The 27,653-nt window shown below is 41.8% G+C and overlaps 1 protein-coding gene across 8 annotated transcripts in view; it reads right to left on the bottom strand.

Annotated features, from left to right (window-relative positions):
• Positions 1–11,345: 11,345 nt before the first annotated feature.
• Positions 11,346–27,653, bottom strand: part of LOC140732139 (tensin-3-like) — a 434,552-nt gene continuing 418,244 nt past the window's right edge. For all 8 annotated transcript variants that reach the window (XM_073054356.1, XM_073054355.1, XM_073054358.1 and 5 more), the window contains 4 exons: positions 23,894–24,062; positions 13,044–13,112; positions 12,908–12,934; positions 11,346–12,496 (listed from right to left, as the gene is read on the bottom strand). In XM_073054356.1, the coding sequence (XP_072910457.1) occupies positions 12,355–12,496; positions 12,908–12,934; positions 13,044–13,112; positions 23,894–24,062 (407 nt within the window). In that variant the 3' untranslated portion in view covers positions 11,346–12,354. The remainder of the gene's footprint in view (positions 12,497–12,907; positions 12,935–13,043; positions 13,113–23,893; positions 24,063–27,653) is intronic.

Below are 27,653 nucleotides of genomic sequence, written 5' to 3'. Positions count from 1 at the left end.
AGATAAAGGGGAGTCTGGTTTTGTGATGGATGCTTTCTATGGTGCATCAGTAAAAATTGGCGAGTGTTAATGGGGACATACTAACTTCTTTAATCTTCTGAGGAAGTAGAGGTGTTGTTGCACTCACTTAGCCATGGTGTCCTTGTGCTTGGACCAAACAAGCTGCTGGTGATATTAGAGAATAGACATCTTGATTCTATTATACATTGTCTGAATGAAATTGTATCTACATTTTCACCAGATTAGTTTCAGGGATGGTGGGCTTTACTGAACGTGGGCAAAAGGATAGGAGAAGTCTGCAGAGCCATAATTTTATTGAACAATGTTTCTGGTTTGGAAGGTTGAATGATGGTTTGTCATGTTTATATTATAGAGGTTGGTTTAATTAAGTTTTGCATCTATTAATTTAATATATACAATTTACTTGGTGCTTTTTAAATATTTACTATTTTTAATTGAAATAAATTAAGTTTAATTTCAACTACTTGTCTGCTTATCAAAGACTTTTGAAAATAGCCCTTTGTGAGTTCAAAGTATCAACAGAAATCACAGCTGCCACGTATGGCCTGATCTGCTTACTGGGTGGTAGCAGTACAGAGCCACGCAATGGGTTAAGCAAGGGCAGGAGGTCAGATCAACAGATCCAATGGCTTAATGGCATCTATATGTCTATCCACAATTAGTTCATGAGCATTAGCAAATCTGATATTACCTGAAAAACATTAAACAACCTGGGACAAAACTAAATTCGTGCTGGGTGCGTACATCTGTAAAATATAATCCATCACCTAAATAATTTAAGAATATCCGACTGGAATGAGTGCACTAGATTTTGTCTCCAAGTAGATTCCAGATTCCTTTGAAGATGGAAATGCTCAGTAAGTCTAGACAGCAGTCACATCCACGATCTTTAGATAAACCTGACATCTCAGTAATGTCGAATTTATCAGGTTTTCACAATCTCTCTTTCATCAGATTTCAGTCTTTTTGATATTAACTAAGGTAGATAATTTCATTCCTCTCTTTGGAAACATTTTTCTGTTTATGCAGCATTAAGCGGAGCTTCCCTTTATCTGTTTGATCATGCATTTCATCTATTGCAATAAAAGTCTTTGCAGTAGATGAAATGCTCGATCAAACCGTTAAATGGAAGGTCCTCTTAATGCTGCTTAAACAAAAAAATTTGTTTTGAGTTTAAGAAAATATTGGCAATGTACTTTATCAAAAATATGTAGATACGTGTTCAGAAAATATCACTGTTTAGATATTTAATTTAATATTTGATCACTCCTTGTGATTGAAACCTCAATATAAAGAATCTTGCACTGGGAACATTGAGCCAAAATCTACTGGGGGGGATAAATGTTTGAAAAAACACATTTTCTATGTGAAATTGACTAATAAAATGTGGTAAGGAAAAAAGTTTATGAAAACAGCTTCTTGGTCTTAATGCCTAGTTTAAATTTGCTGCATTTGTTTACAGAATGACCTTCAGATAACATAAAGACAAATTTAGTAATAAAATACTTGCACTAATATGCAACTGAAAATGATTGCCAATCAAACTTTTTCCAAAAAGTAAAGGGAAGAAAGGTGTGCCCTCATTCCTTTAGGTTTACTTAATCAGATTTGGGGATCAGGGCATCAGAATCCGCTTTATTATCACTGACATACATTGTGAAATCTGTTGTTTTTTGGCAGTGAAACACATAAACTATAGTATTAATGACAATAAGATGTATGTATATAAAAAGCAACACACAAAATGCTGGAGGAAATCAAGTCAGGCAGCATCCATGGAAAAGAGTGAGAAGGAAGGGGGAAGATACCTGAATAATAAGTTTGGGGGAGGGCAGAAAAGCTAGCTGACAGGTGATAGGCGAAGCCAGGTGGGTGGGGAAAGGTCAAGGGCTGGAGAAGAAAGAATCTGATGGGAGAGGAGAGTGGACAACAGGAGAAAGGGAAAGACGAGGGGACCCAGGGATAAGTAATTGGCAGGTGAGAAGAAGTGAAAGGACAGACTGGGGAATACAGAAATGTGGGGGAGGGGGGAATTTAATCAACGGAAAGAGAAATCGATATTTATGTCATCAGGTTGGAGGATATCCAGACAGAATATAAGGTGTTGCTCCTCCACCCTGAGGGTGGCCTCTTCTTGGCATTAGATGAAGCCATGGGTTAAAACAGTGAATGGGAATAGGAATCGGAATTAAATAAGCAGTGCAAAAAGAGACCAAAAATAGTGAGGTAGCGATCATGGGTTCATTGACCATTTGGAAATCTGACGGTGGAAGGGAAGAAATTGCTTGTTAAAAGTCTGTCTTTGAGCTCCTGTACCTCATTCCTTATTGGGGTAATGAAAAGAGGCCATGTCCTAGGTGTTGGGGATCTTTAATGGTGGATGCCACCTTTTTAAGGATTCACTTTTAGAAGATGACCTTGATTTGTGGGAAGGATAATACCCAGGATGTAGCTGGCTGAGTTTACAACCCTCTGTAGTTACTTCCCATCCTGTGCAATGGCCCCTCCATAGCAGATGGTGATGTAACCTGTTACAATGCTCTCCAGGGTACATCTGGAGAAATTTGCTAGTCCTCAAACTACGAATGAAATATAGCTACTGGTGTACCACTTCATAATTGTATCAATATGTCACCACATCATTGACATCACCAGCATTTACTGCCCATCACTCATTTCCCATGAGAAAGCGGCTGTAGCTTGTTTAGCAGCCTCATGTGTGGCACCTTGTCAAAGGCCTTCTGAAAGTCCAAGTACACCACATCAACCAATTCTCCTTTGTGTATACTGCTTGATATTTCTTCAAAGAATTCCAACAGATTTGTCAGGCAAAAATTTCCCTCCAGGAAATCATGCTCACTATGGCCTACTTCATCATGTGCCTCTAAGTACCTAAAAACCACATCCTCAAAAATCAACTCCAACGTTATCCCAACCACTGAGGTCAGACTAACAGGCCTATAATTTCCTCTCTTCTGCCTGTCTCTTCTTGAATAGTGGAGTGACATTTGTAGTTTTCCAGTCTTCCAGAACCATTTGAGAATCTAATGATTCTTGAAAGATCGTTACTAATGCCTCCACAATCTCTTTCAGATCCCTGGGGTGTACCCCATCTGGTTCAGGTGACTTATCTACCTTCAGACCTTTCAGTTTCCCAAAAACTGTCTCTCTATTTATCGCAACTTCTTACACTTAATGACACATGAAAATTCCACCATACTCCTAGTGACTTCCACAGTGAAGACTGATGCAAAATCCTTATTAAGTTCATTCTTATTTCCTTGTCCCCCATTACAACTGTAACGTACGGACCTATGTCTTTTAAAGCAATGATCCCTCCCCCTTTATCACTCCATATTGATCTGTTGTCCATGCAGGCACATTGTTCTTTCTCTCTCGCTACAATGTGAATATACCAGTTAAAGCCAACTCCTGTGTGCCTGGTTTTATTTAATTGATATGTACTTATACTGCCTCTCTAGCACCACTTCCCAGTGGTCTGATATCCATTCTCGTGTCTTTTCCATCTTATGTGCCTCAAGAATAGAACATAGAATACTACAGCACAGTACAGGCCCCTTGGCCCACAATGTTGTACCGACCCTTAAACCCTGCCACCCATATAACCCCCCACCTTAAATTCCTCCATCTACCTGTCTAGTAGTCTCAACTTTCACTAGTGTATCTGCCTCCACCACTGACTCAGGCAGTGCATTCCACGCACCAACCACCCTCTGAGTAAAAAAAACCTTCCTCTAATATCCCCCTTGAACTTCCCTCCCCTTACCTTAAAGCCATGTCCTCTTGTACTGAGCAGTGGTGCCCTGGGGAAGAGGCGCTGGCTGTCCACTCTGTCTATTCCTCTTAATATCTTGTACACCTCTATCATGTCTCCTCTCATCCTCCTTCTCTCCAAAGAGTAAAGCCCTAGCTCCCTTAATCTTTGATCATAATGTATACTCTGTAAACCAAGCAGCATCCTGGTAAATCTCCTCTGTACCCTTTCCAATGCTTCCACATCCTTCCTATACTGAGGCAACCAGAACTGGACACAGTACTCCAAGTGTGGCCTAACTAGTTTTATAGAGCTGCATCATTACATCGCGTCTCTTAAACTCTATCCCTCGACTTATGAAAGCTAACACCCCATAAACTTTCTTAACTACCCTATCTACCTGTGAGGCAACTTTCAGGGATCTGTGGACATGTACCCCCCCCCCCCCCCCCCCCCGATCCCTCTACTCCTTCACACTACCAAGTATCCTGCCATTTACTTTGTACTCTGCCTTGGAGTTTGTCCTTCCAAACTGTACCACCTCACACTTCTCCGGGCTGAACTCCACCTGCCACTTCTCAGCCCACTTCTGCATCCTATCAATGCCTCTCTGCAATCTTCGACAATCCTCTACACTATCCAGAACACCACCAACCTTTGTGTCGTTTGCAAACTTGCCAATCTACCCTTCTACCCCCACATCCAGGTTGTTAATAAAAAAAATCATGAAAAGTAGAGGTCCCAGAACAGATCCTTGTGGGACACCACTAAACACAACCCTGCAATCCGAATGTACTCCCTCCACCATGACCCTCTGCCTTCTGTAGGCAAGCCAATTCTGAATCCACCTGGCCAAACTTCCCTGGATCCCATGCCTTCTGACTTTCTGAATAAGCCTACCATGTGGAACCTTGTCAAATGCCTTAATAAAATCCATGTAGATCACATCCACTGTACTACCCTAATCTATATGCCTGGTCACCTCCTCAAAGAACTTTATAAGGCTTGTTAGACAGGATCTGCCCTTCACAAAGCCATGCTGACTGTCCCTGATCAGACCATGATTCTCTAAATGCCCATAGATCCTATCTCTAAGAATCTTTTCCAACAGCTTTCCCACCACAGATGTAAGGCTCACTGGTCTATAATTACCTGGACTATCCCTACTACCTTTTTTGAACATTTGCCTCCCTCCAATCCTCCGGTACCATTCCCGTAGACAACGAGGACATGAAGATCCTAGCCAGAGGTTCATCAAACCCTTCCCTCCCCTCATGGAGCTGCTTGGGGGATATTCCGTCAGCTCCCAGGGACTTATCTGCCCTAATGTATTTTAACAACTTCTACACCTCCTCTCCCTTAATATCAACGTGCTCCAGAACATCAACCTCTCTCATATTGTCCTCACCATCAAGTTCCCTCTTATTGGTGAATACCAAAGAGAAGTATTCATTGAGGACCTCACTCACTTCCACAGCCTCCAGGCACATCTTCCCACCTTTATCTCTAATCAGTCCTACCTTCACCCCTGTTATCCTTTTGTTCTTCAATGCCTTTGGGTATTCCTTCACCCTACTCGCCAAGTCCTTCTCATGCCCCCTTCTTGCTCTCCTCAGCCCCTTCTTAAGCTCCTTTCTCAATAGACCCATCTGATCCTTGCTTCCTAAACCTCATGTATGCTGCCTTCTTCCACCTGACTAGATTTTCCACTTCACTTGTCACTCATGGTTCCTTCACCCTACCATTTTTTATCTTCCTCACCAGGACTAATTTATCCCTAACATCCTGCAAGAGATCCCTAAACATCGACTACATGTCCATAGTACATTTCCCTACAAAAACATCATCCCAATTTTTTTGATATCCTCTTTAATATAAAAGTAAGCTAGTCAATAATATTCCATCTTTACTTTAGTGACTTTTTAGTTGCCTTCTGTTGGTTTTTAAAAGCTTCCCAACCCTCTAACTTCCTACTAAGTTTTGCTCTATTACATGCAATCTCTGTGTCTCTTATGCTGACTCTGCTTGTTAGCCATGTTGTGTCATCTTTCCTTTAGAATACTTCCTCCTCTTTGTGATGTGCATATCCTGTAGCTTCCAGAATTCTGGCCATTGCTGCTCTGCCATCATCCCTGCCAGTGGTCTTTTCCAATCAATTCTGGCCAACTCCTCTCTCATGCCTCTGTAATTCTGTTTACTCCTGCAATACTGATACATCTGACTTTAGCTTCTCCTTCTCAAATTTCAAGGTGAATTTGATCATACTATGATAACGTACCCCCCAATCAATTGCTCTCTAATCAATTGCGGTTCATTGCACAATACCCAATCCAGAATAATTGATCCTCTAGTTGGCTCAACCATGGGCAGCATTAAAAAGCCATGTCATATGCAGACTAGAAATTGCCAGTTCTGTAATCCAGCACCAACTTGACTTTCCCAATTTACCTGCATATTGAAGCCCCATGACTATTGTAACATTGCCTTTTTGGCATGCATTTTCTATCTCCCATTGTAATTTGTAGGCCACATCCTTACTACTGTTGTTGCAACTCCTCTTGTTGACTGCAATTTTGCCCTATCAGCAGCCTCTCCTCACTACATATTGACTCCTCTTCAATACTCTTGCCTGCATTTCCTATGATACTTCTTGCATTGGAATGTATGCAGCTCAGGACCCTAATCACACCATGTTCAACATTTTGATTCCTAGCTTTGTCTGATTTCTTACCAACAACTGCTTCCACAACCTCTCCCCTCACAGCTCTGGCTCTCTGGTTCCCACCTCCCTGCGACTCTAGTTTAAACTCCACTGTGCAGCATTAACAAACCTTCAGAATGGGAATTGGAATTAAAATGGTTTGCCACCAGGAAATACTTTTTTTTTGGATGGAGCAAAGGTGTGCAACAAAATGGTCCCCCAACCTACCTCGTGTCTCACCAATGTAGAGGAGGCTGCATCGGAAGCAATGCATTCAGCAGATGACCCCATTGGATACACCCCTGAAGTGTTGCCTCACCTGGAAGGACTATTTAGGGTCCTTTATGGAGGTGAGGGAGCAGGAGAATGGGCAGCAGTACCACTTCTACCTGCAGGGGTAAGTGCCAGTAGCAAGATTAGCTGGGTGGAGGGGAGAAACGAATGGATAAAGGAACAATGGGTAGCAGTGATCCTTGCGGAAAGCAAAGAGTGGGGTGGGGAGAGGGAGAAAAGATGTGTTTTGTGGTAGGAGCCTGTTGATGATAGTGTTCCAGAGAATAATGTGCTGGATGTGGAGACTTGTGGAATGATAGGTAAGGATAAGTGGAACTCTTTCCCTGTTGAGGTGGTGGGAAGATGGGGCGAGGACAGATGCCTTGGAAACGGAGGAGATACAGGTGAGGGTAGCATCAATGGTGAAGGAAGGAAATCCTGTTCTTTGAAGAAAGAGGAATGCTTCTAAATCTGTGCTAAGTTGTTAAAATTACTACAACATCAGTTTATTCAAAACAATCAGAGTAGCATCACATGATTTGCACCTTCATTTAAGAAATAATTGGTTTTGGCAATTCTACTGATTTTTTTTGCATTAGAACAGAATAGTCTTTGTTTTGGCACAAAATGAAATAAAATTCAGCTTTGATTTATCGTTGTTGTAATGGGCAAATCTGTATATTCTCAATGTAAAGTGTTACAGATATTTGGAATGACACAGAATTGGCTGGTTTGAGTCATTTTGATACCATAAGTTCATTAGAACAGTGGCTGCATACTTTTACACATTTATTATTGCCTGCCAAGTTGTGGGAGTACGAACAATTAAAAGCAATACCGACATCGCAAATCTTTGGTGAGTAGAATTTAAGAATTGAGAAGGAAAGCAATTCAGTGTAGGGAAATTCTATGTTCAATCAGTTAGTGAAGGGAGGAGGAAGGAATGATTGGATTGAGAGGCAAAAAAGTAAAGGTGAAAGGCTGTTTAAGAAGCTTCTAGAAAGATTAAGAAAGATTCTAGCATGGATAAAGCAGTTGCTAATTGGCAGGAGGCAAAGAACGGGAATAAAGGGAGCCTTTTCTGGTTGGCTGCCAGTGACTAGTAGTCTTTCATAGGGATCTGTGGTGGGACCAATTCTTTTTATGTTACATGTCAATGAAATAGACATGAATTAGGAGTTGATGGCTTTGTTGCAAAGTTTGCAGACAATACAAAGATGGGTGGAGGGGCAGGTAGTTTTGAGGAATCAGAGAGGCTACAGAAAGACAGTTTAGGAGAATGGGCAAAGAAGTGGCAGATGGAATACAGTGTTGGGAAGTGTATGGTCATGCATTTTGGTAGAAGAAATGAAAGGGTTGACTATTTTCTAAATGGAGAGAAAATACAAAAATCTTAAGTGCAAAGGGACAGAAGTGGTTGTGCAGGTTAAAGGTTAATTTGCAGGTTAAGTCTGTGGTGAGGAGGGCAAATGTAAAGTTAGCATTCATTTCAAGAGGACTAGAATGTAAAAACTAGGATGTAATGTTGAGACTTTATACATCACTGGTGAGGTCTCACTTGGAGTATTGTGAGCAGTTTTGGGGCCCTTATCTTAGAAAGGATGTGCTGAAACCAGAGAGGGTTCAAAGGAGGTTCATGAAATTGATTGCAGGATTGAAAGACTTCTTAAGAAGAGTGTTTGTTGGCTCTAGATCTGCGTTTACAAGAATGCAGAAGAATGTGCGATGACCGCATTGAAACCCATCAATTGGTAAAAGGGCTTGATTGAGTGGATGTGGAAAGGATGTTTCCTTTGGTGGGAGAGTCTGAGACCAGAGTACATGGCCTCAGAATAGAGGCTTAGGATGAGGATGAGGAGGAATTTCTTTAGGCAGAAAGTGGTGAATCTAGTGAAGTAAAAGATTTATGAGTCCTTGCCTATGAAGCACCGAGGTAGTTTGAGGTCTAGAAGGAAATTACAAAGTCTAATGGAGTGCTGGCTTTTAAGGGGATTGGAGTATGAAAGTAAGGAAGTATTGTTACTTGCAGCTCTGGTTAGAGCATCTTTGGAGTATTGGTTTAGTTCTAGTCACAGTAAGATGAGGCGGCTTTGTAGAAGGTGCAGAATAGGTTCACCAGGATATTGCCTGTAAAGTGATATAGGGAGAGTTTGGGGAAACTTGTTTTCTCTGGAGTATAGCTGAGGAGAGATGAGGTAAGTTTGTAAAATGAGATGCATAAATGAGGTAGTCAGTCTTTATCCCAGGGTGGAAGTATTAAGTATTAGAGGGCACACGTTGAAGGTAAGAGGAGGTGGAGAATTTAAAGGAGGGACTAATGTGAGGCAATGCAAGATTATACACAGGACAATATCAGTGTCTGGAATGCACAGCCAGCAGTTGGGGGTGGGGGGGGGTGGAGGAAGGATTTGTAATACTGACATTTTAAAACCATTTAATTTTAGACAAATGTGAACATGTAAGGAATAGAGGGACTTGGATCTATTGCATGTATATCAGATTAGTTCAATCTGGCATCATGGTTGGCATGGATATTGTGGGCTGAAGAGTCTGTTCTTTTGCTGTACTGTTCTGTCTGTTCTATCTGTACAAAGCACTAGTAAAATCACATCTAGAATATTAAGTCTTGGACCACTTACTCGAGGAAAGATGTATAGTTGGAGACAGTTCAGAAATGTGTTCGTATCGACATACAGTATAATTGATATCAGAGGAAGATTGAACAAGTTGAATTCATTGCCTGTTGCTTGTATTTCCGTGGGTTAGAAATGATTGTTGGAGAGTCATTGTAGGTTTCTTGCTCCCCCCCCCCCCCCTCAAAGCTGCAGTTATATCTTTGCTTATCAGCAAATTTAATGCAGCATTAATATTAAGGCCTGTACCAAGTAGGATAAAAGGTTTGTTTAGTGATTAGATGCAAATTGCTAGTGGTGTTCCTCGGTGATCCATGCTAGGAACTGGTAACTTCTGTGAATTACTTGGCTGTGAACGTGGGAGGCATTCTCCAGCTGGCACAGAAATTGGAGACATGGATAGGGTGGAGTAATGGAGTAATATCAATCTGGTGATCAAAATGGCTGAGAAATAGATGGGTAGATTCAGTCAAAGTTTTGGCAAGAGAGTTGGGATGTTATGTTGAAGTTGCATAAGATGGTGCAGCTGAAATTTGAGTATTTCATGCAGATGTGCTCACATGACTACAGGAAAGATTATCTATAGGCTTGAAAGAGCACAGAAAATTTACAAAGATGTTGCTGGGATTTGAGGACCCACATTATAGGGACAGGCTGAATAGGCCAGGACTTTATTCCCTGGAATGTAGGAGAATGAGGTGAGATCTTATAGAGGTATGCAAAATTATGAGGGTAGTAGATAGGGTAAATACATGCAGACATTTTCCTCTGAGGTTGGGCAAGACTAGAGTGAGAGGTCCTGGGTTTAGGTGAAATATTTAAGGGGAACCTGGGAAGAAACCTCTTCACTCAGAGGGTGGTGCAAGTGTGGAACGTGCTGCCAGCGGAAGTGGTGGATGCATGTTCAATCGTAACATTTGAGATAGGTACATGGAGTGGAGGAGTATGGATGGCTAAGGCCCAAGTGCGGGCAGATGGGACAGCAGGACAGGTTGGCACAGACTAGATGGGCAGAGGGGCCTGTTTCTGTGCTGTAGTGTTCTACAATTCTAAATGGCAGATAGAGTTCAATTCAGCTAAGTGTAAGGTCATGTATTTTGGGATACTGATGAGAATAGGATATGCATATACAAGGAATATTAGACCTTGGAATACAGAGATTCTTGAAGGTGGTAGCACCAGTACATAACATGGCATAAAGATAGTGGGCATCAAATACAGAAGTTCAAAAATGATGCTCCAACCTAATAAAATCTTTGGTTTGGCCTTAACTGGAGTATTGTGTGCAGTTTTGGCCACCACACCATAGGTAAAATATAATGGTAGTAATGAGGGTATAGAGGTAAATCACCAGAATCACCTGGGATGCAGCATTTCAGTTATAGTAAGGGACTAGAGGTGGTTAAGAGGGTACGTGATAGTATACAAAATTGAAGGACAAAGATAGGGTTGGCATCTCAAAGGACCATCATCATAAGCCTGGGTGGAAGGTATGGAGATCCAGAGATGCCCAGGTAGAATGCAGGAATTCTTACTTTCCAGGTCAAAGGAAGACAAAACAAGAGAATGTGGAATTGGGGTATGGGGAAAGAGGTTTTAGAAGGAAACTGAATGTAGATGGAATGCACTGCCCAAGAAGAGTGGTGGATGTGATCTCTGATACCATTTAAGTTAAAAAAAAAATTAGTACACTTCAATTTCTTACAACTTTGAAGATTATAGGCCAAGTGCCGGGAGAAGGGTTTGGTGTGGATGTATTGACCTGTTTCAATGATATATATCTTTATGACTTCAGAGATCTGAGGTTCCAACATGTTTAGTAAGCTGGAGTTGCTCTTCCAACAATCAATAACAGAATTTTAAACTGAACCATAGATACAGACTGTCAAACAAAACAACAAGCTGTTTTGTGACAGCCATGCACAAAGAACAAATGAAAGAATGAAAATTTATTGTATTTATTATAATTTTAACAGATTGTTTCAAAGAATGGAAAAGGACTATACAAAGAATTACAGAACATAATTCATTTACATAATGGATACAAGATTTTTTTACAGTATGCTTTAAGAATACTACAACATACAGACTAGGCAAAACAAACAAAAATGACTAAAATGATTTTGGTAATACAGATAATTGATTGAAGTAAAAACCTTTAAACTTATCTTCACAATTAGTTAACACTGGAAGCAACACACAGGTGGATACACTAGTTTAATATGAGGGAAAGGGTTGAATTCAATCATTGAACTCGCATTAATAAGGCAGTTCAAAGTGCTGGTTAAATGGTACTTTGGCAAGAATTTCATACCCAACTGGATACTTACAGATTTCATTTATTGTAACAAAAATTGCAATGATATAAAATAGATCTACATAAATGTTAATGCCTATCCTACTTATACTAAAATGCCAGTGATTCTGGAATGATACACAGGTGTTGCACACATTGTAGAATGGTTTCTAGCACTGAGGCGGCTGCAAAACACAAAATTGACAGTCAAACTGCGACTGCACATTTTTGTTTAAACATGTGCAACAAGTACAATCATCAGATTAGCCATAAGCTACTCAGGATATGGTGTCAAATAAATATATATTATATTTTACTGATTTTTTTAAAAAAAAACTGTTCAGCTTCTCCTGCTCAGAGCAGTTAAAAATAAAAGCACTGACCCTTCACCTTAACAAGTAAGATCAACTGATAACCAATAATCACAGGAGCCATACATCCTTTCTGACAGTTTGGGCTAAAACCAGTTATTCTCTGTAGTTCTCTGCTCCATTCTAAAATAATTCAAACCTGCTCTTACCATCATTCAACATATACAAAACTTCTGAACACGACCAACCATTGATGCAATTTATTATTGCCTTGTTTTTTTTTTTTGTTTTTTAGTTAAACATTTATTATTCTTACGGCGGGTTTTTGCAGGATCAGAATTTGATTACTTCTTCTGAGACCCCATCATGACTTTTGATACAAAGTTCACAATGGCACTGGCGGGCTGCTCCGGGTCATGCTCAGCGAAAAGGTGGCAGACATTGTCTGTGGCACTCCCTTGCTTCCTTGCCACAAATCCAAAAATCCTAATGGAAGAAAAAAATTAATGAGGCTTTTGTACCTAATTGAAGCAAGAATAGGCAGATGATGAAAATATGAAACAAAAACAGATTATTGCTGGCAACACTTGACGGGTCAGGTACCATGTATGGAGACAGAAACGGTCAACATTTCAGGTCAATGGCCCTTTGTCAGAACAGTTCCGAAAAGGGTCACTAATCTGAAACGTTGGTGGAAAAGCCTCTATGGATGCCATCAAGCATACTGTATATTTCTAGCGTTTTGCTTTTGATTGCATATATAAACCCTAGGTAATTTCTAAGGTAAGGACATGTTCAGCACAGCTTTGTGGGCTGAAGGGCCTGTATTGTGCTGTAGGTTTTCTATGTTTTTATGAAGCTCAATTAGAACTATTCCACATAATTATAAATACTTACTTTGCTGAGCTGGCATCTTTCGTCCACCTTTTGAGAAGAAGGGGAGGGAGAAAATAAAATTCATGAGAATCTCAAACCCATCTCATTGTTTAAGTACTTAATGCTGTTGTAAAGTGGAAAAATCTATCAAACTTACTTTCTATCTTGTGGATCCAAAGCACAGAAAATCACTGTGTTGACTGAATAATGCCTTCTGAAGAACAGCCTATGATTGAGAGGGAAAATGCCATTATGAAAAAAATATTAGTCCAAAAACAGGATTAAATGTGGAACCATTGTAGAATAAGTTGATGATCACAGGCGACTGAATGGTAAAAACTGCAGGAAGTTGTAAACTCAGCCAGTCACTATCATGGACACGAGCCTCCCAGCATCGAGGACACCTTCAAAAATGGCATCCATCATTAAGGAAATCCATCACCCAGGGCATGCCCTTTTCTTATTGCTACCATCAAGGTGGTGGTACAGGAGCCTGAAGACACACATACAACATTTCAGAAACAGCTTCTTCACCTCCACCATCAAATTTCTAAATGGACAATGAGCCCATCAACAGTATGTCAGTGTTTCTTTCCCTTTGTTTTTGCACTACTTATTTAATTTTATATATACTCCTTATTGTAACATAGTTTTTACTATGTATTGTAATGTACTGCTGCTAGAAAACAACAAACTTCACGACATATGCCAGTGATATTAAACCAGATTCTGAAATTTTATTTATTGAGCAAGATCTATTAATGGGCTAGTTGTGTATCATCCAATATTTTTAATCATGATTTTCAAGATTTCTGACCATGATAAAAGTGTTGTCATTTTTAACAGTAATGTCCTCATGTTGGGGCAGCCTCTTTGCTATCCAGACTCATAAATGACTAATTACATGGGCAGGGTTAAGTTCAGAGTTATACAGAACAGAAATAGGTTCTTTGACCAAATGCATCCAAGATAACCCCCTTTACCTGTTTTTGATCTATTATCTCCCTGAACATTTCCTATCCATGTACATGTGTCTAAATGTTTTAACTGTTGATTGTACCCAACTCTAGCAGCTCAATCCATACACCCACCAGCCACTGTGTGAGGAAAAAGTTGCTCCTCAGACCCCTTTTAAACCTTGTCCCCTCACCTTAAACCTATACTCTCTCTAGTTTTAGATACCTCTTAATCTAGGAAGAAGACAGACTTGAGCACCAAACCTATCTGATTTTTCTCAGATCTCTATAAAGTCGACCCTCTGCATCGGGGGAAACATTGCTGCAGTATCTCCTTGTAACCCAAACTCTTCAGTCCAGGCACCATCCTTGTGATTATTTTCTGCACCTACTCTAGTTAAATTTCTTTCTTTCCATTGTGTGGCTGCTGGAACTGCACACAATATTGCATGTGCAGTGTAACATGACATCCTAACTCATGTAGTCAATGATACTGTCAATGAAGGTGAGCATGTCATGTGCTCCCATCATCTCTCAATCTACCTGTGTTGCCACCTTCAGGGAGCTAGACATTCATACACTTGGGCCTCTCTGTTCAAGACCCCCTCTGACCCTGCCATATTCCTTTACTCACTTTCCCTGTTGAGCCATTAGATCTCCTTCTTCACTATCCACGCCACCACCAAAGTTGGGGTGATCTGCAGACTTGCTACTCATGCCACTTGTGTTCACATCAAAATCTCTTAATATCTGACAAACAATAGGGAACCTAGCACAGATCACTGGTCATTTAGATAAAGGAAATGGAAATTGCATGTTAGCCACTTTCTACATTTCTTAGTGCTGTTTCTTTGTTAAATAGGAAAGAGAATGATTTGTATTTAAATCCACCGCACTTATATTCAAAGAAGTGTTCTGCAAGAAAATGTTGGTGATAGATGTAAATATAGTTCTAGCAGGAAATGTATGATTCATTCAAAACTGAATTTTAAATCAGTCATTTACATTCCCCAAATCTATCACTATTCTTTGCAGTTGGTTTGAAAATTGGATTGAAGAGTGTTTCAGTATGACCATATCTACATGTGATACCACTTTCAAGGAACTATGGATCTGTAATTTGTTGTACTGCAATCCTCCGTGCCCTACTGCTCACTGTGCATTACCTACCCAGGGTTATCCTCTCAAAGCGCAACGCCTCACACTTGTCTACATTAAATTTTATCTGCCATTTTTCCAGTTGGTTTAAGTCTCACTGCAAACTTTGATAGTCTTTCTTGCTGTCCACTGCATCCCCAATCTTACTGATCCAGTTTATCACATTTTCATCCAGATCATTGATCTAATGGCCCAGCACCAATCCCCGCAGCACACTACTAGTCACAAGCTGCCTGTCAGTGAGGGAACCATCTATTACCACTCTCTGGCTTCTCCCATGAAGCCAGCATCTAATCCAATTTACTACCTCATAAGCAACTGTAACAACTTTACCAATCTCACATATGGGACCTTGTCAAATACCTTGCTAAAGTCCACGTAGGCAGCAGCCACTTCCTTGCCTTTATCAACTTTCCTTGTAACATCTTTGAAAAATTCTAAAAACACTGGTTAGACATGACCGATCGTGGATAAAGTCATGTTGACTATCCCTAGTCAATCCCTGTCTATCCAAATACTTATATATCAGGTCCCTTGGAATACCTGTCTATAATTTACCCAATACAGATGTCAGGCTCCCAGGCCTACAGTTTTCTGGTTTATTCTTGAAGCCTTTTTTAAACAACGAAACAATACTCGCTCTCTGTAAGTAGGTGACTAAAACTGCACAGAATACTCTGAATTAGGTCTCACAAGCATCTTATACAACTTCAAAATAACATCCCATCTCCTATAATTCATACTTTTGATTTATGAAGGACAGTGTGCCAGGGAAGTTTGCTAGTGCTTCTTGGGGGGGGGGGGGGGGGGGTTAAACTAAATTTGCAGGGGGCGGGGATCCAGAATGTGAGAGAGGATAGCGAGAGGAAGAATAAAGGACAGGTGGGGACTACACGGTTCTGGAATATTAAGTGTGTAGTAGAGAAAGGTGAGGCGGAACAAGTGATAAGGAGGACATATGTACAGAGGGATAGTCTGGCGGAACATGGAGTTAAATGTGCAGAAAGAATAAGTAAATTTAGGAAGGACAACAAAATTCTAGGGGAGTATAGCCCGATGGGAGTTTGGGGAGCTGGGTTAAGCACAATAAGCAGCAATCAGAATCAGAATCAGACTTTAATCGCCAAGTATCTATGCACATACAAGGAATTTAATTCCGGCAGATGTTGTCTCTCTGCTCATAACAATAATAATGATAAATATAAATGAAAATATAGATTATACATACAGGTAGTGCAATCCAAGTAATAGTTAGCCGGCAGTTAACCGGCAGTTAACTGTTCAGCAAAGTGACCGCAGTAGGGAAAAAACTTCTCCAATGCCTATTAGTCTTAGTCTGGAGGGATCTGAAGCGCCTACCAGACGGAAGCAGATCAAACAGTCCGTGCGCAGGATGGGAGGAGTCCTTTATGATGCTCCCCACCCTCTTCTTCAACCTGGAAGAGTACAGGGAGGCTCCAATGATGCGCTCGGCAGTCCTCACTGTACGCTGTAGTCTGGTTCTATCCTGCTTGGTGGCGGCTCCAAACCACACAATGATGGAGGTGCACAGGACAGACTCAATGACTGCAGTGTAGAACTGCAGCAGCAATTCCTGAGGCAGGCCGTATTTCCTCAAGAGCCGCAGGAAATACATCCGCTGCTGGGCCTTCTTCAGGATGGAGCTGATGTTCTGCTCCCACTTCAGATCCTGAGAGATGGTGGTTCCCAGGAACCTGAAGTTCTCCACGGTGGACACAGGGCTGCTGAGGGCTGTGAGGGGAGACATAGCGGGGGGATGTCTCCTGAAATCCACTATCATTTCCTTTGTCTTGAGCGTGTTCAGCTCCAGATTGTTCCGACTGCACCAGAGCGCCAGTTGGTCCACCTGCTGTCGATATGCAGACTCATCACTATTCTGGATGAGTCCGATGACGGTAGTGTCGTCTGCAAACTTCAAAAGCTTCACATAGGGGTTGGAGGAGGTGCAGTCATTGGTGTAGAGGGAGAACAGCAGTGGAGAGAGGACACACCCCTGGGGGGCGCCGGTGTTGGTGATTTGAATATCCGAGGTGACCTGTCCCATCCTTACCTGCTGACTTCTGTTGGTCAGGAAGCTGTAAATCCAATCGCAGAGGTCAGGTGGCACAGTAAGGTGAGACAATTTGGAGCAGAGGGTATGAGGGACGATGGTGTTAAAATTCAAACAGAGAGAGGAGAAATAGGTTAAAAATTCTATATCTGAATGCACGAAGTGGCAGAAATAAGGCGGATGAGCTTGAAGCTCAGGTGCGAATGAGTAACTATGATGTTGTTGGGATAACGGAGACATGGCTGCAGGGAGATCAGACCTGGGAAATTAATGTACAAGGGTATACATGCTATCATAGGGACAGAAATGTGGGCAGAGGGGGTGGGGTGGCCCTGTTGGTGAGGAATGAGATTCAGTCCTTTGCAAGGGGGGACATAGGATCAGGAGAAGTAGAGTCTGTGTGGATAGAACTGAGGCACAGTAAGGGCAAAAGGACCCTAATGGGTGTTGTCTACAGGCCACCAAACAGTAGCATGGATATTGGGTGCAAGTTGAATAGGGAGTTAACATTGGCATGTGGTAAAGGTAATGTCGCAGTAGTTACGGGGGATTTCAACATGCAGGTGAACTGGGAGAATCAGGTTGGTGCTGGACCACAGGATAGGGAGTTTGTAGAGTGCCTACGGGATGCATTCTTGGAACAGCTTGTATGAGAGCCGACCAGGGATAAGGCTATTCTGGATTTAGTGTTATGTAATGAACAGGATTTGATAAGTGATCTTGAAGTAAAGGAGCCATTAGGAGGTAGTGATCATAATATGATAAGTTTTTATTTGCAATTTGAGAAGGATAAGGGCAGCTCGGAGGTGTCAGTGTTGCAGTTGAACAGGGGAAACTATGGAGCCATGAGGGAGGAGCTGGCCAAAGTTGACTGGATGGATATCCTAGCAGAAAAGACAATGGAACAGCAATGGCAGGTATTCTTGGGAATAATGCACAAGGTGCAAAATCAGTTCATCCCCCGGAGAAGGAAGAATTCAAAGGGGGGAAAGGGGCCACAGTGGTTGACAAAGGAAGTCAGAGATTGCATAGCATTAAAAAGAAAGGAAGTATGACAGAGCTAAGGTGAGTGGGAGGACAGATGATTGGGAAGTTTTTAAGGAACAACAGAACTTAACTAAAAAGGCAATATGGGGAGAAAAAATTAGGTACGAACGCAAGCTAGCCAGGAATATAAAGGAGGATAGCAAAAGCTTTTTTAGGTATGTGAAGAGAAAGAAGATAGTTAAGAACAATGTTGGGCCCTTGAAGAATGAATTGGGTGAAATTGTTATGAGAAACAGAGAAATGGCAGAAGAATTTAATAAGTACTTTAGATCTGTCTTCACTAGGGAAGACACAAGCAATCTCCCAGATGTATGGATGGGCCAAGGACATAGGGTAACAGAGGAAATGAAACAGATTGACATTAGGAAGGAAATGGTGATGAGAAGACTGATGGGACTGAAGGCTGCCAAATCCCCAGGTCCAGATGGTCTGCATCCTGGGGTACTAAAGGAGGTGGCCCTGGAAATTGCGGATGCATTGGTAATCATTTTCCAATGTTCCTTAGATTCAGGATCAGTTCCTGAGGATTGGAGAATGGCTAATGTTATCCCACTTTTTAAGAAAGGAGGGAGGGAGAAAACAGAACTATCGACCTGTCAGCCTGACATGGGTGGTGGGGAAGATGCTAGAGTCCATTATTAAAGATGAAATAGTGGCATATCTAGATAGCAGTGATAGGATTGGGCCGAGCCAGCATGGATTTACCAAGGGTAAATCATGCTTGACTAATCTGTTGGAGTTTCTCGAGGATGTAACCAGGAAGTTAGACGGGGGAGATCCAGTGGATGTAGTGTACCTCGATTTTCAGAAGGCATTTGATAAGGTCCTACATAGGAGATTGGTGGGTAAAATCAAAGCTCAGGGCATTGGGGGGAAGACATTGACATGGATAGAAAACTGGTTGGCAGATAGAAAGCAGAGGGTAGCGGTGAATGGGTATTTCTCGGAATGGCAGGTGGTGACTAGTGGGGTGCCACAGGGCTCGGTATTGGGACCACAGCTGTTTATGATTTACGTCAACGATTTAGATGAAGGCATTGAGAATAACATCAGCAAATTTGCTGACGATACTAAGCTGGGTGGCAGTGTGACATGTGATGAGGATGTTAGGAGAATTCAGGGTGACTTGGATAGGCTGGGTGAGTGGGCAGATACTTGGCAGATGATGTTTAATGTGAATAAGTGTGAGGTTATCCACTTTGGGAGTAAGAACAGGAAGGCAGATTATTATTTGAACAGTGTAGAATTAGGTAAGGGAGAAATACAAAGAGATCTAGGAGTCCTTGATCATCAGTCACTGAAGAAGGCTAATGGAATGTTGGCCTTTATTACAAAGGGAACTGAGTACAAGAGCAAGGAAATCCTCTTGCATTTGTACAGAGCCCTGCTGAGACCACACCTGGAGTATTGTGTACAGTTTTGGTCTCCAGGGTTAAGGAAGGACATCCTGGCTGTAGAGGAAGTGCAGTGTAGATTCACGAGGTTAATTCCTGGGATGTCTGGACTGTCTTACGCAGAGAGGTTAGAGAGACTGGGCTTGTACATGCTGGAATTAAGGAGATTGAGAGGGGATCTGATTGCAACATATAAGATTATTAAGGGATTGGACAAGATAGAGGCAGGAAATATGTTCCAGATGCTGGGAGAGTCCAGTACCAGAGGGCATGGTTTGAGAATAAGGGGTAGGTCATTTAGGACAGAGTTAAGGAAAAACTACTTCTCCCAGAGAGTTGTGGGGATCTGGAATGCACTGCCTCGGAAGGTAGTGGAGGCCAATTCTCTGGATGCTTTCAAGAAGGAGCTAGATAGGTATCTTATGGATAGGGGAATCAAGGGGTATGGGGACAAGGCAGGAACTGGGTATTGATAGTAGATGATCAGCCATGATCTCAAAATGGCGGCCGAATGGTCTACTTCTGCACCTATTGTCTAAAAGTTTTCTTTATGACCCTATCTACCTGTTACACCACTTTCAATGAATTATGGACCTGAGTTCCCAGATCCCTTTGTTCTACAGCATTCCTCAATGTCCTACTGTTCACTGTTGAAATACATTACCTCGCACTTATCTGCATTAAGTTCATATCTGCTGTTTTTCCAGATAGTCCAGATGGCACTGCACACTCCGATAGTCTTCTCGCTATCCTCTACAAAAATGCTGCAGAGGATGATAACCACACTATCATCCAGATCATTGATATAGATGACAAACAACAATGGACCCACACTGATCCCTGTGTCTCTCCACTAATCACAGGCCTCCAGTCAGACAGGCACCTATTTGCTACCACTCTCAGGCTTCTTCCACAAAGACAATGTCTAATCCAATTTACTATCTCATCTTGAATGCCAAGAGTCTGAACTTTATTGAATAATCTCCCATGTGGAACACCGTCAAATGCTTTGTTAAAGTCCATGTAGATAACATCCACTGCCTTGCCTTCATCAAATTTCCTGGTAACTTCCTCAAAACTCTAAGTTTGGTTAGATACGGCCTACCACACATGAAGCCACGCTATCCTGAACCATTAACTACTCATATACCTGGTCCTTTAGAATAACTTCCAATAACTTTCCCACTATTGATGTCAGGCTCACCGGCCTATAATTTCCTGGTTTACTTTTAGAGTCTTAAAACAGTGGAACAACATTAGTTATCTTGCAGGCCTCTGGCACTTCACCAGTTGCTAAGGATAATATAAGTATCTCTTCTAAGGCCCCTGCAATTTCTGCACTAGCCTCCCACATAAGTACCTTATTTGTTCCTACCTGGCTATATCTGCTATGCACCTCCTTTTTTTTCCTAAACCAGGGTCTTAATAGCTCTTGAAAACCAAGGTTCCTGAAACATATTACCTTTACTTTTTATTCTGACAGGCACATACAAGCTTTGTACACTCAAAATTTCACTTTTGAAGGCCTCCCACTTACCAAGTACATCTTTGCCAGAAAACAGCCCATTCCAATCCACATGTGCCAGATCCTTTCTGATATCATCAAAATTGGCCATTCTCCGGTATAGAATCTCAACACATGGTCTAGACCATAGGTGTCAAACTCAAGGCCCGCGGGCCATATCCGGCCCGCGAGATCATTTTAGATAGATCTATTATTTTAATTATTAATGGCCCGGAGATATGAAGCGCTGATAACACACAAACTACAGATCCCATAATGCAGCGCAACCGCTGCCGATGGGCTACCCGGGAACATCCCCGCGTCAAGCGTCTGTTGCTGTATACAACGCTATTCTGAGGTCAAAGCTAACCCCTAACAATGGCGAAGAGAAAAGTTGATTCTGAAAAAAGAGTCTTTCAAAACCGATGGGTTGCTGAGTATAGTTTGTGAGATAGCCACTGAGTTAAGAACACAGTTGATTGAAAGAAGCAACCCATTTATTACATACTCGCTTGCTGCGGATGAAAGTGCTGATATGACGGACACTGCACAGCTGGCTATCCTCATCCGAGGAGTGGACTCCAATTTGTGTGTTACAGAGGAAATACTGAACATTAAATCGATGCACGGGACAACAGGAAAAGACATTTTTGAAAATGTATGTCAAAGTGTAACCGACATGAAATTGCCCTGGGACAAACTTATTGGACTTACAACAGATGGAGTACTGGCGATGTGCGGTGGAAAAAAGTGGACTAGTGGGAAGGATGCGGGTAAAGATGCAGGAGGAGAACTGTTCTGGTGAGTTAACAACATATCACTGCATCATACACCAAGAAACGCTGTGTGGTAAAGTCCTAAAGATGGAACATGTAATGAGCACTGTAACACAAGCCGTAAACTTTATCCGAGCTAAAGGTTTAAATCACCGGCAATTTCAGTCTTTTATGCGGGAAATAGATTCAGAGTTTGCCGACATTCCTTATCATACAGAGGTGCGTTGGCTGAGTCGGGGATAAGTTTTCAATAGAGTTTTTAAGCTCAACAAGGAAATCTGTCAGTTCATGGACAGTAAAGGAAAAGACTCCACAGTTTTGCGGGATGAAAAGTGGAAATGTGAGTTGGCGTTTCTGGCTGACATAACAACACATCTCAGCGTCTTAAACCTTCAGCTCCAGGGACGTGACCGCATGATCACTGACATGTATGATGCAGTGAAGGCATTTCAAGTGAAGCTGCTCTTATGGGAGACACAAATGCACCAGTGCAACTTGCCTCATTTTCCCTGTTGCCAAGTAATGTTGAACCAGGTCGGCGCAATGATGTTCCCAAATGCGCACTTTGCTGATAAACTGAGCGCACTTCGCACTGAGTTCGCACGGCGCTTTGGTGACTTTGAAGCACAAAAAATTAATTTCGAGCTGCTTCGCAACCCATTTGCCGTCGGCGTGGAAACTGCACCTGTACAGATTCAGATGGAGCTGATAGAGCTGCAGTGTAATGGGACACCAAAGGCAAAGTACGACACTGCAGGGCCCGTACAGTTTATTTGCTCTATTCCTGAAGCAATGCCTCAGCTCCGTCTACATGCGGCTCGAACCTTGTGCATGTTTGGTAGCACATATCTGTGTGAGAAGCTTTTCTCAGTGATGAAGATTAACAAAACATCACACAGGAGTCGTCTCAATGATGAACACCTGCAGTCCATCCTGAGAATCTCCACAACACAGAACCTTACACCAAACCTAAACGAACTTATTGCCAAGAAAAGATGCCAAGCATCCAGCTCTGACAAAACGGCATAAGAGCAAAGAAAACTGAATGTTTTGATTTGTTGTTGTTTTAACTTTTGCTGAAAAGCACAAATTTTATTTATATTTTCAGGGTTTTTTTGCAGCATGCTCATATTTCTAACTTGTATAATACTGACAGGAGATATTTTTATGGAGAGCAAAATATTTAAGTTATTTAAAGTTTTAGTTTATTTTTCCTGGAATAATATTCCTGTCTGTTTTTATTCATATTTATGTTCAAAAAATGTTTAGTTTTAGTGTGTTCAATAAACGTTTATCCTGTTCGGCCCACGACCTAAAGTGTGCTTTGAGTTTTGGCCCCATGTGCAATTGAGTTCGACACCTCTGGTCTAGACCTTTTTTTTTCCTTACTTACTTTGAAACTATTGGCATTATGATCACTAGGTGCAAAGTGTTCCCCTACACAAACTTCTGTCACCTGCACTGTCTCATTCCCCAATAGCAGATCCAGTATCATACACTCTCTCATTGGGACTTCTATGGTACTGATTAAGGAAATCTTCCTGAACACATTTGACAAACTATCCCATCTAGTCCTTTTACAGTGTGGGAGTCCCAGCCAATATGTGGAAAGTTAAAATTACCTACTATAACCATTATGTTATTATGTTTCTTTCAGTGGTTTGCGATCTCTACAAATTTGTTCCTCTAAATCCCGCATGCTGGGTGGTCAGCAATAAAGCCCCATTAACATGGTCGTACCTTTCTGGTTCCTTAGTTTCACCCATAACATCTTTTTCTCTCATAATCTCATAAACTTCTATCAGATCTCCCCTCTGCTATTTCAGAGAAAGGAAACTAGGTCCAGCCTCTCCGTATAGCCATCAAATGCAGTTTGCATTTTATCATTAATTAGTCTTACTCTTCAAACTATCAAAACATTATCTACGGACTCAATAACTGTCTCAAATTCTTTGTAGTCAACTACATTTACCCCAATGTATTAGGCAGCAATCATTGGAACATTTTACGCTGATAATGAATCTGTTTGCAGATACAGGTTTTGCTATACATTTCCTGTCCAATTCTAAGTTCAAATTAATATGTAATAAAGCAGACTTACTTTCTTTGATTGTCAGTCAGGGTAATGCCTTGGGCAGATACTTTAAAATGTACAACAGTGGAAGCTGGAGGTGGAGCTTGCATTAGTGTTTCTGATGTTGCTTTCTGGATTGCTTGATGACCTGTCAGTGACTCCATGTCCACAGAATTTAGGTACCACACATTACATGCTGAAAACAGAAATTCCAGGAAACTAGTCAATCCACAAGTAGCCAGATATTTAATTGAATCAGAGTAATACAGAGCAGTTAAAGGCCCTTTGGCCCAACTGGACCATGCAAACCAAGATTTCCATGTAAGCTAGTCCCACTTGCCCACAGTTGGCCTACAGGCCCTCCAAACCTTTCCGATCCATGTATCTGTCCAAATAACTTTTAAGTATTATTTATGCACCTTCCTCAAGCACTTCTTCTGGCAGCCCATTCCATATACTGACCACTCCCTGGGTGAAAAAAATGCTCCCTCAAGTTCCAATTAAATCGCTCATCGAGTCACAGTACAGCATAGAAACAGACCCGTTCACCCATCTAGTCTGTGCCAAACCATTTAAACTGCCTACCCCTATCGAGCTGCATCGGGACCATAGCCCTCCGTACCCCTGTCATCCATAAACCTATCCAAACTTCTCTTGCAATTGAGCTTGCCTGCACCACATGTGCTGGCAGCTCATTCCATACTCTCATAACCCTCAGTGAAGTTGCTTCCCCTCATGTTCTCCTTTCACCCTTAATCCCTGACCTCTACTTGTAGCCCCACCAAGCCTCAGTGGAAAAAGCCTGCTTGCATTTATTCTATCTATACCCCTTATAATTTTGTATACTTCTATCCATTCTCCCCTCCATCTTCTATGTTAATTCTCCTCCTCAACTTAAACCTAAGTTGTCAATTCCCCAACCCTGGGGAAAATAACTGTGCACATTGATCCTGTCTATGCCCTTCAAATTTTATACACCTCTGAGATCACCCCTTGTTACTCTACATTCCGATGAATACAGTCCAACCTGCTCAACCTCTCTCCGTTAATCAGATCCTCAAGTTCTAGCAACATCCTCAATGTATTTTCAGCTTAATGGCATCTTTCCTATTGCAGGGTGATTAGAACTGAGTACGCTACTCCAAATGCGGCCTCACTAATGTCTTGTACAATTCAACATATTCCAACTCCTATGCTTATTGCCCTGGCTGATTTAAGGCCAGCATACCAAAGGCCGTTTTCACCACTTGTGATCCCAATTTCAAGGAACCATGTGCCTGTACTCCTAAATCTCTCTTTTCATAGAAACATAGAAAATAGGTGCAGGAGTAAGCCATTCGGCCCTTCGAGCCTGCACCGCCATTCAGTATGATCATGGCTGATCATCCAACTCAAAACCCTGTACCTGCTTTCTCTCCATACCCCCTGATCACTTTAGCCACAAGGGCCATATCTAACTTCCTCTTAAATATAGCCAATGAACCGGCCTCAACTGTTTCCTGTGGCAGAGAATTCCACAGATTCACCACTCTCTGTGTGAAGAAGTTTTTCCTCATCTCGGTCCTAAAAGGCTTCCCCTTTATCCTTAAACTGTGACCCCTCATTCTGGACTTCCCCAACATCGGAAACAATCTTCCTGCATCTAGCCTGTCCAATCCCTTTAGAATTTTATACGTTTCAATAAGATCCCCCCTCAATCTTCTAAATTCTAGTGAGTATAAACCTAGACGATCCAGTCTTTCTTCATATGAAAGTCCTGCCATCCCAGAAATCAATCTGGTGAACCTTCTTTGTACTCCCTCTATGGCAAGAATGTCTTTCCTCAGATTAGGGGACCAAAACTGCACACAATACTCTAGGTGCGGTCTCACCAAGGCCTTGTACAACTGCAGTAGAACCTTCCTGCTCCAGTACTCAAATCCTTTTGCTATGAATGCCAACACACCATTTGCCTTTTTCACCACCTGCTGTACCTGCATGCCCACCTTCAATGACTGGTGTACAACGACACCCAGGTCTCATTGCATCTCCCTTTTTCCTAATCGGCCACCATTCAGATAATAATCTGTTTCCCTGTTCTTGCAACCAAAGTGGATAACCTCACATTTATCCACATTAAATTGCATCTGCCATGAATTTGCCCACTCACCTAACCTATCCAAGTCACCCTGCATCCTCTTGGCATCCTCCTCACAGCTAACACCGCCGCCCAGCTTCGTGTCATAACACTCTATAGCACTCACCAGGGTTCTACTATTCACTATGATCACACCCCACTCTCAACCCAAAACATCTTCTCAAAATGCAACAACACATACCTATCAGAATTAAACTCCATTTGCCATTCCTCTGCCCACTTACCCAGCTGTTCAAGATCCCTCTATGAACTCTGATACCCATCCTCACTGTCAATTATATCACATATTTTAGCACCCTCTGCAAACTTGCTAACCAAGCCTAGTACATTCTTATCCAAGTTATTGAAATTGATGACGAGTAGCAATGGGCCGAGCACCAAGCCCTAGGGAACACCATTAGTCACAGGCCTTCTGTCCAAAAAATCAACCATCCATCATCAATCCCTGCTTCTTACCATCAAGTCAATTTTGTATCCAAATAATTAGTACTCCCTGAATCCTATGTAATCTAACTTTACAAAGCAGCCTACCAGGCAAAACCTTAACAAATGCCTTACTGGAGACCATATAGATCACTTCTATCACCTAGTCTAAACAATGTGGTTACTTTTTCAAAAAACTCAATCAAATTCACGAGACACGAATTCCCATGCACAAAGCCACATTGACCCTCTCTAATCAAAACCTGTTTTTCCAAATGCCTGTATAGTTTATCACTCCAGGAACTTGACAACAAAGATTCACTGGTCTACAGTTTCTAAGCTTTTCCAGTTTTCTGGCATGTCAACTATTTCTAATGATGAAGCACATGCCTCAGCCAGATCTCAAGCAGTGTGCTTGGGTAAATCTGATCAAGCCCTGGAGACTTATCTACCACATACATTTTAAGACTTATGATACCTCCTCTGCACAGTTATACCCTGTAAGCATATAAAACATCAATAGGTTTAAACTACTTATTCTAGAAGACACGAAGGAGGCAAATGGAACTGCTGCTAACAGCTCCAATGCTATGTGGAATTTAAACATTTTCCCCATGATCTCTTGCATTTCCATTGGGTTTGACAGTTTCTAACCACTTACCACCAAATCAATAACCAGCAAATCCAACCTATCCATCCCACCAGTCTACCAAATGCTCACTGGTGAACTGCCCCTTGAGTTTAAGTGTTGGTGAAATCTGGAGGGAGTTGAGAGGAGCATAGCAAAAATAAAAGTAGGATTAGTGTAGAATGGTACCTAATATTCAACCAATGGGCCTGTTTCCGTGGTGTGCAAATGCATCAACATCCAAGACCACAGCAGTGCCAAAACAAAAGCCAATATCCAAAGTCTAGCAATGGATAAAGACCATCACAATACAGTGTACCTAACAAATCCAGTACAATCATTGAGTCATAGAACATGAAAGCACAGAAACAGGCCCTTCAGCCCCTCTAGTCTATGCCAAACCATTAATTGCCTAGTCCCTTCAACCTGCACCCAGACCATTACCCTAGCCCTCTATACCCCTCTCTTCCACATATCTATCCAAATTTCTCTTAAATGTTGAAATCGATCCCAAATCTACCATTTGCGCAGGCAGTTCAGTTCACACTCTCACCACCCTCTCTCTGAGTGAAGAAATTTCCCCTCGTGTTCCTCTTAAA

This window comes from Hemitrygon akajei, chromosome 8 (assembly GCF_048418815.1).
Source record: "Hemitrygon akajei chromosome 8, sHemAka1.3, whole genome shotgun sequence".
NCBI classification, from domain to species: Eukaryota; Metazoa; Chordata; class Chondrichthyes; order Myliobatiformes; family Dasyatidae; genus Hemitrygon; species Hemitrygon akajei.
This window is presented reverse-complemented; position numbering and strand designations above follow the sequence as displayed.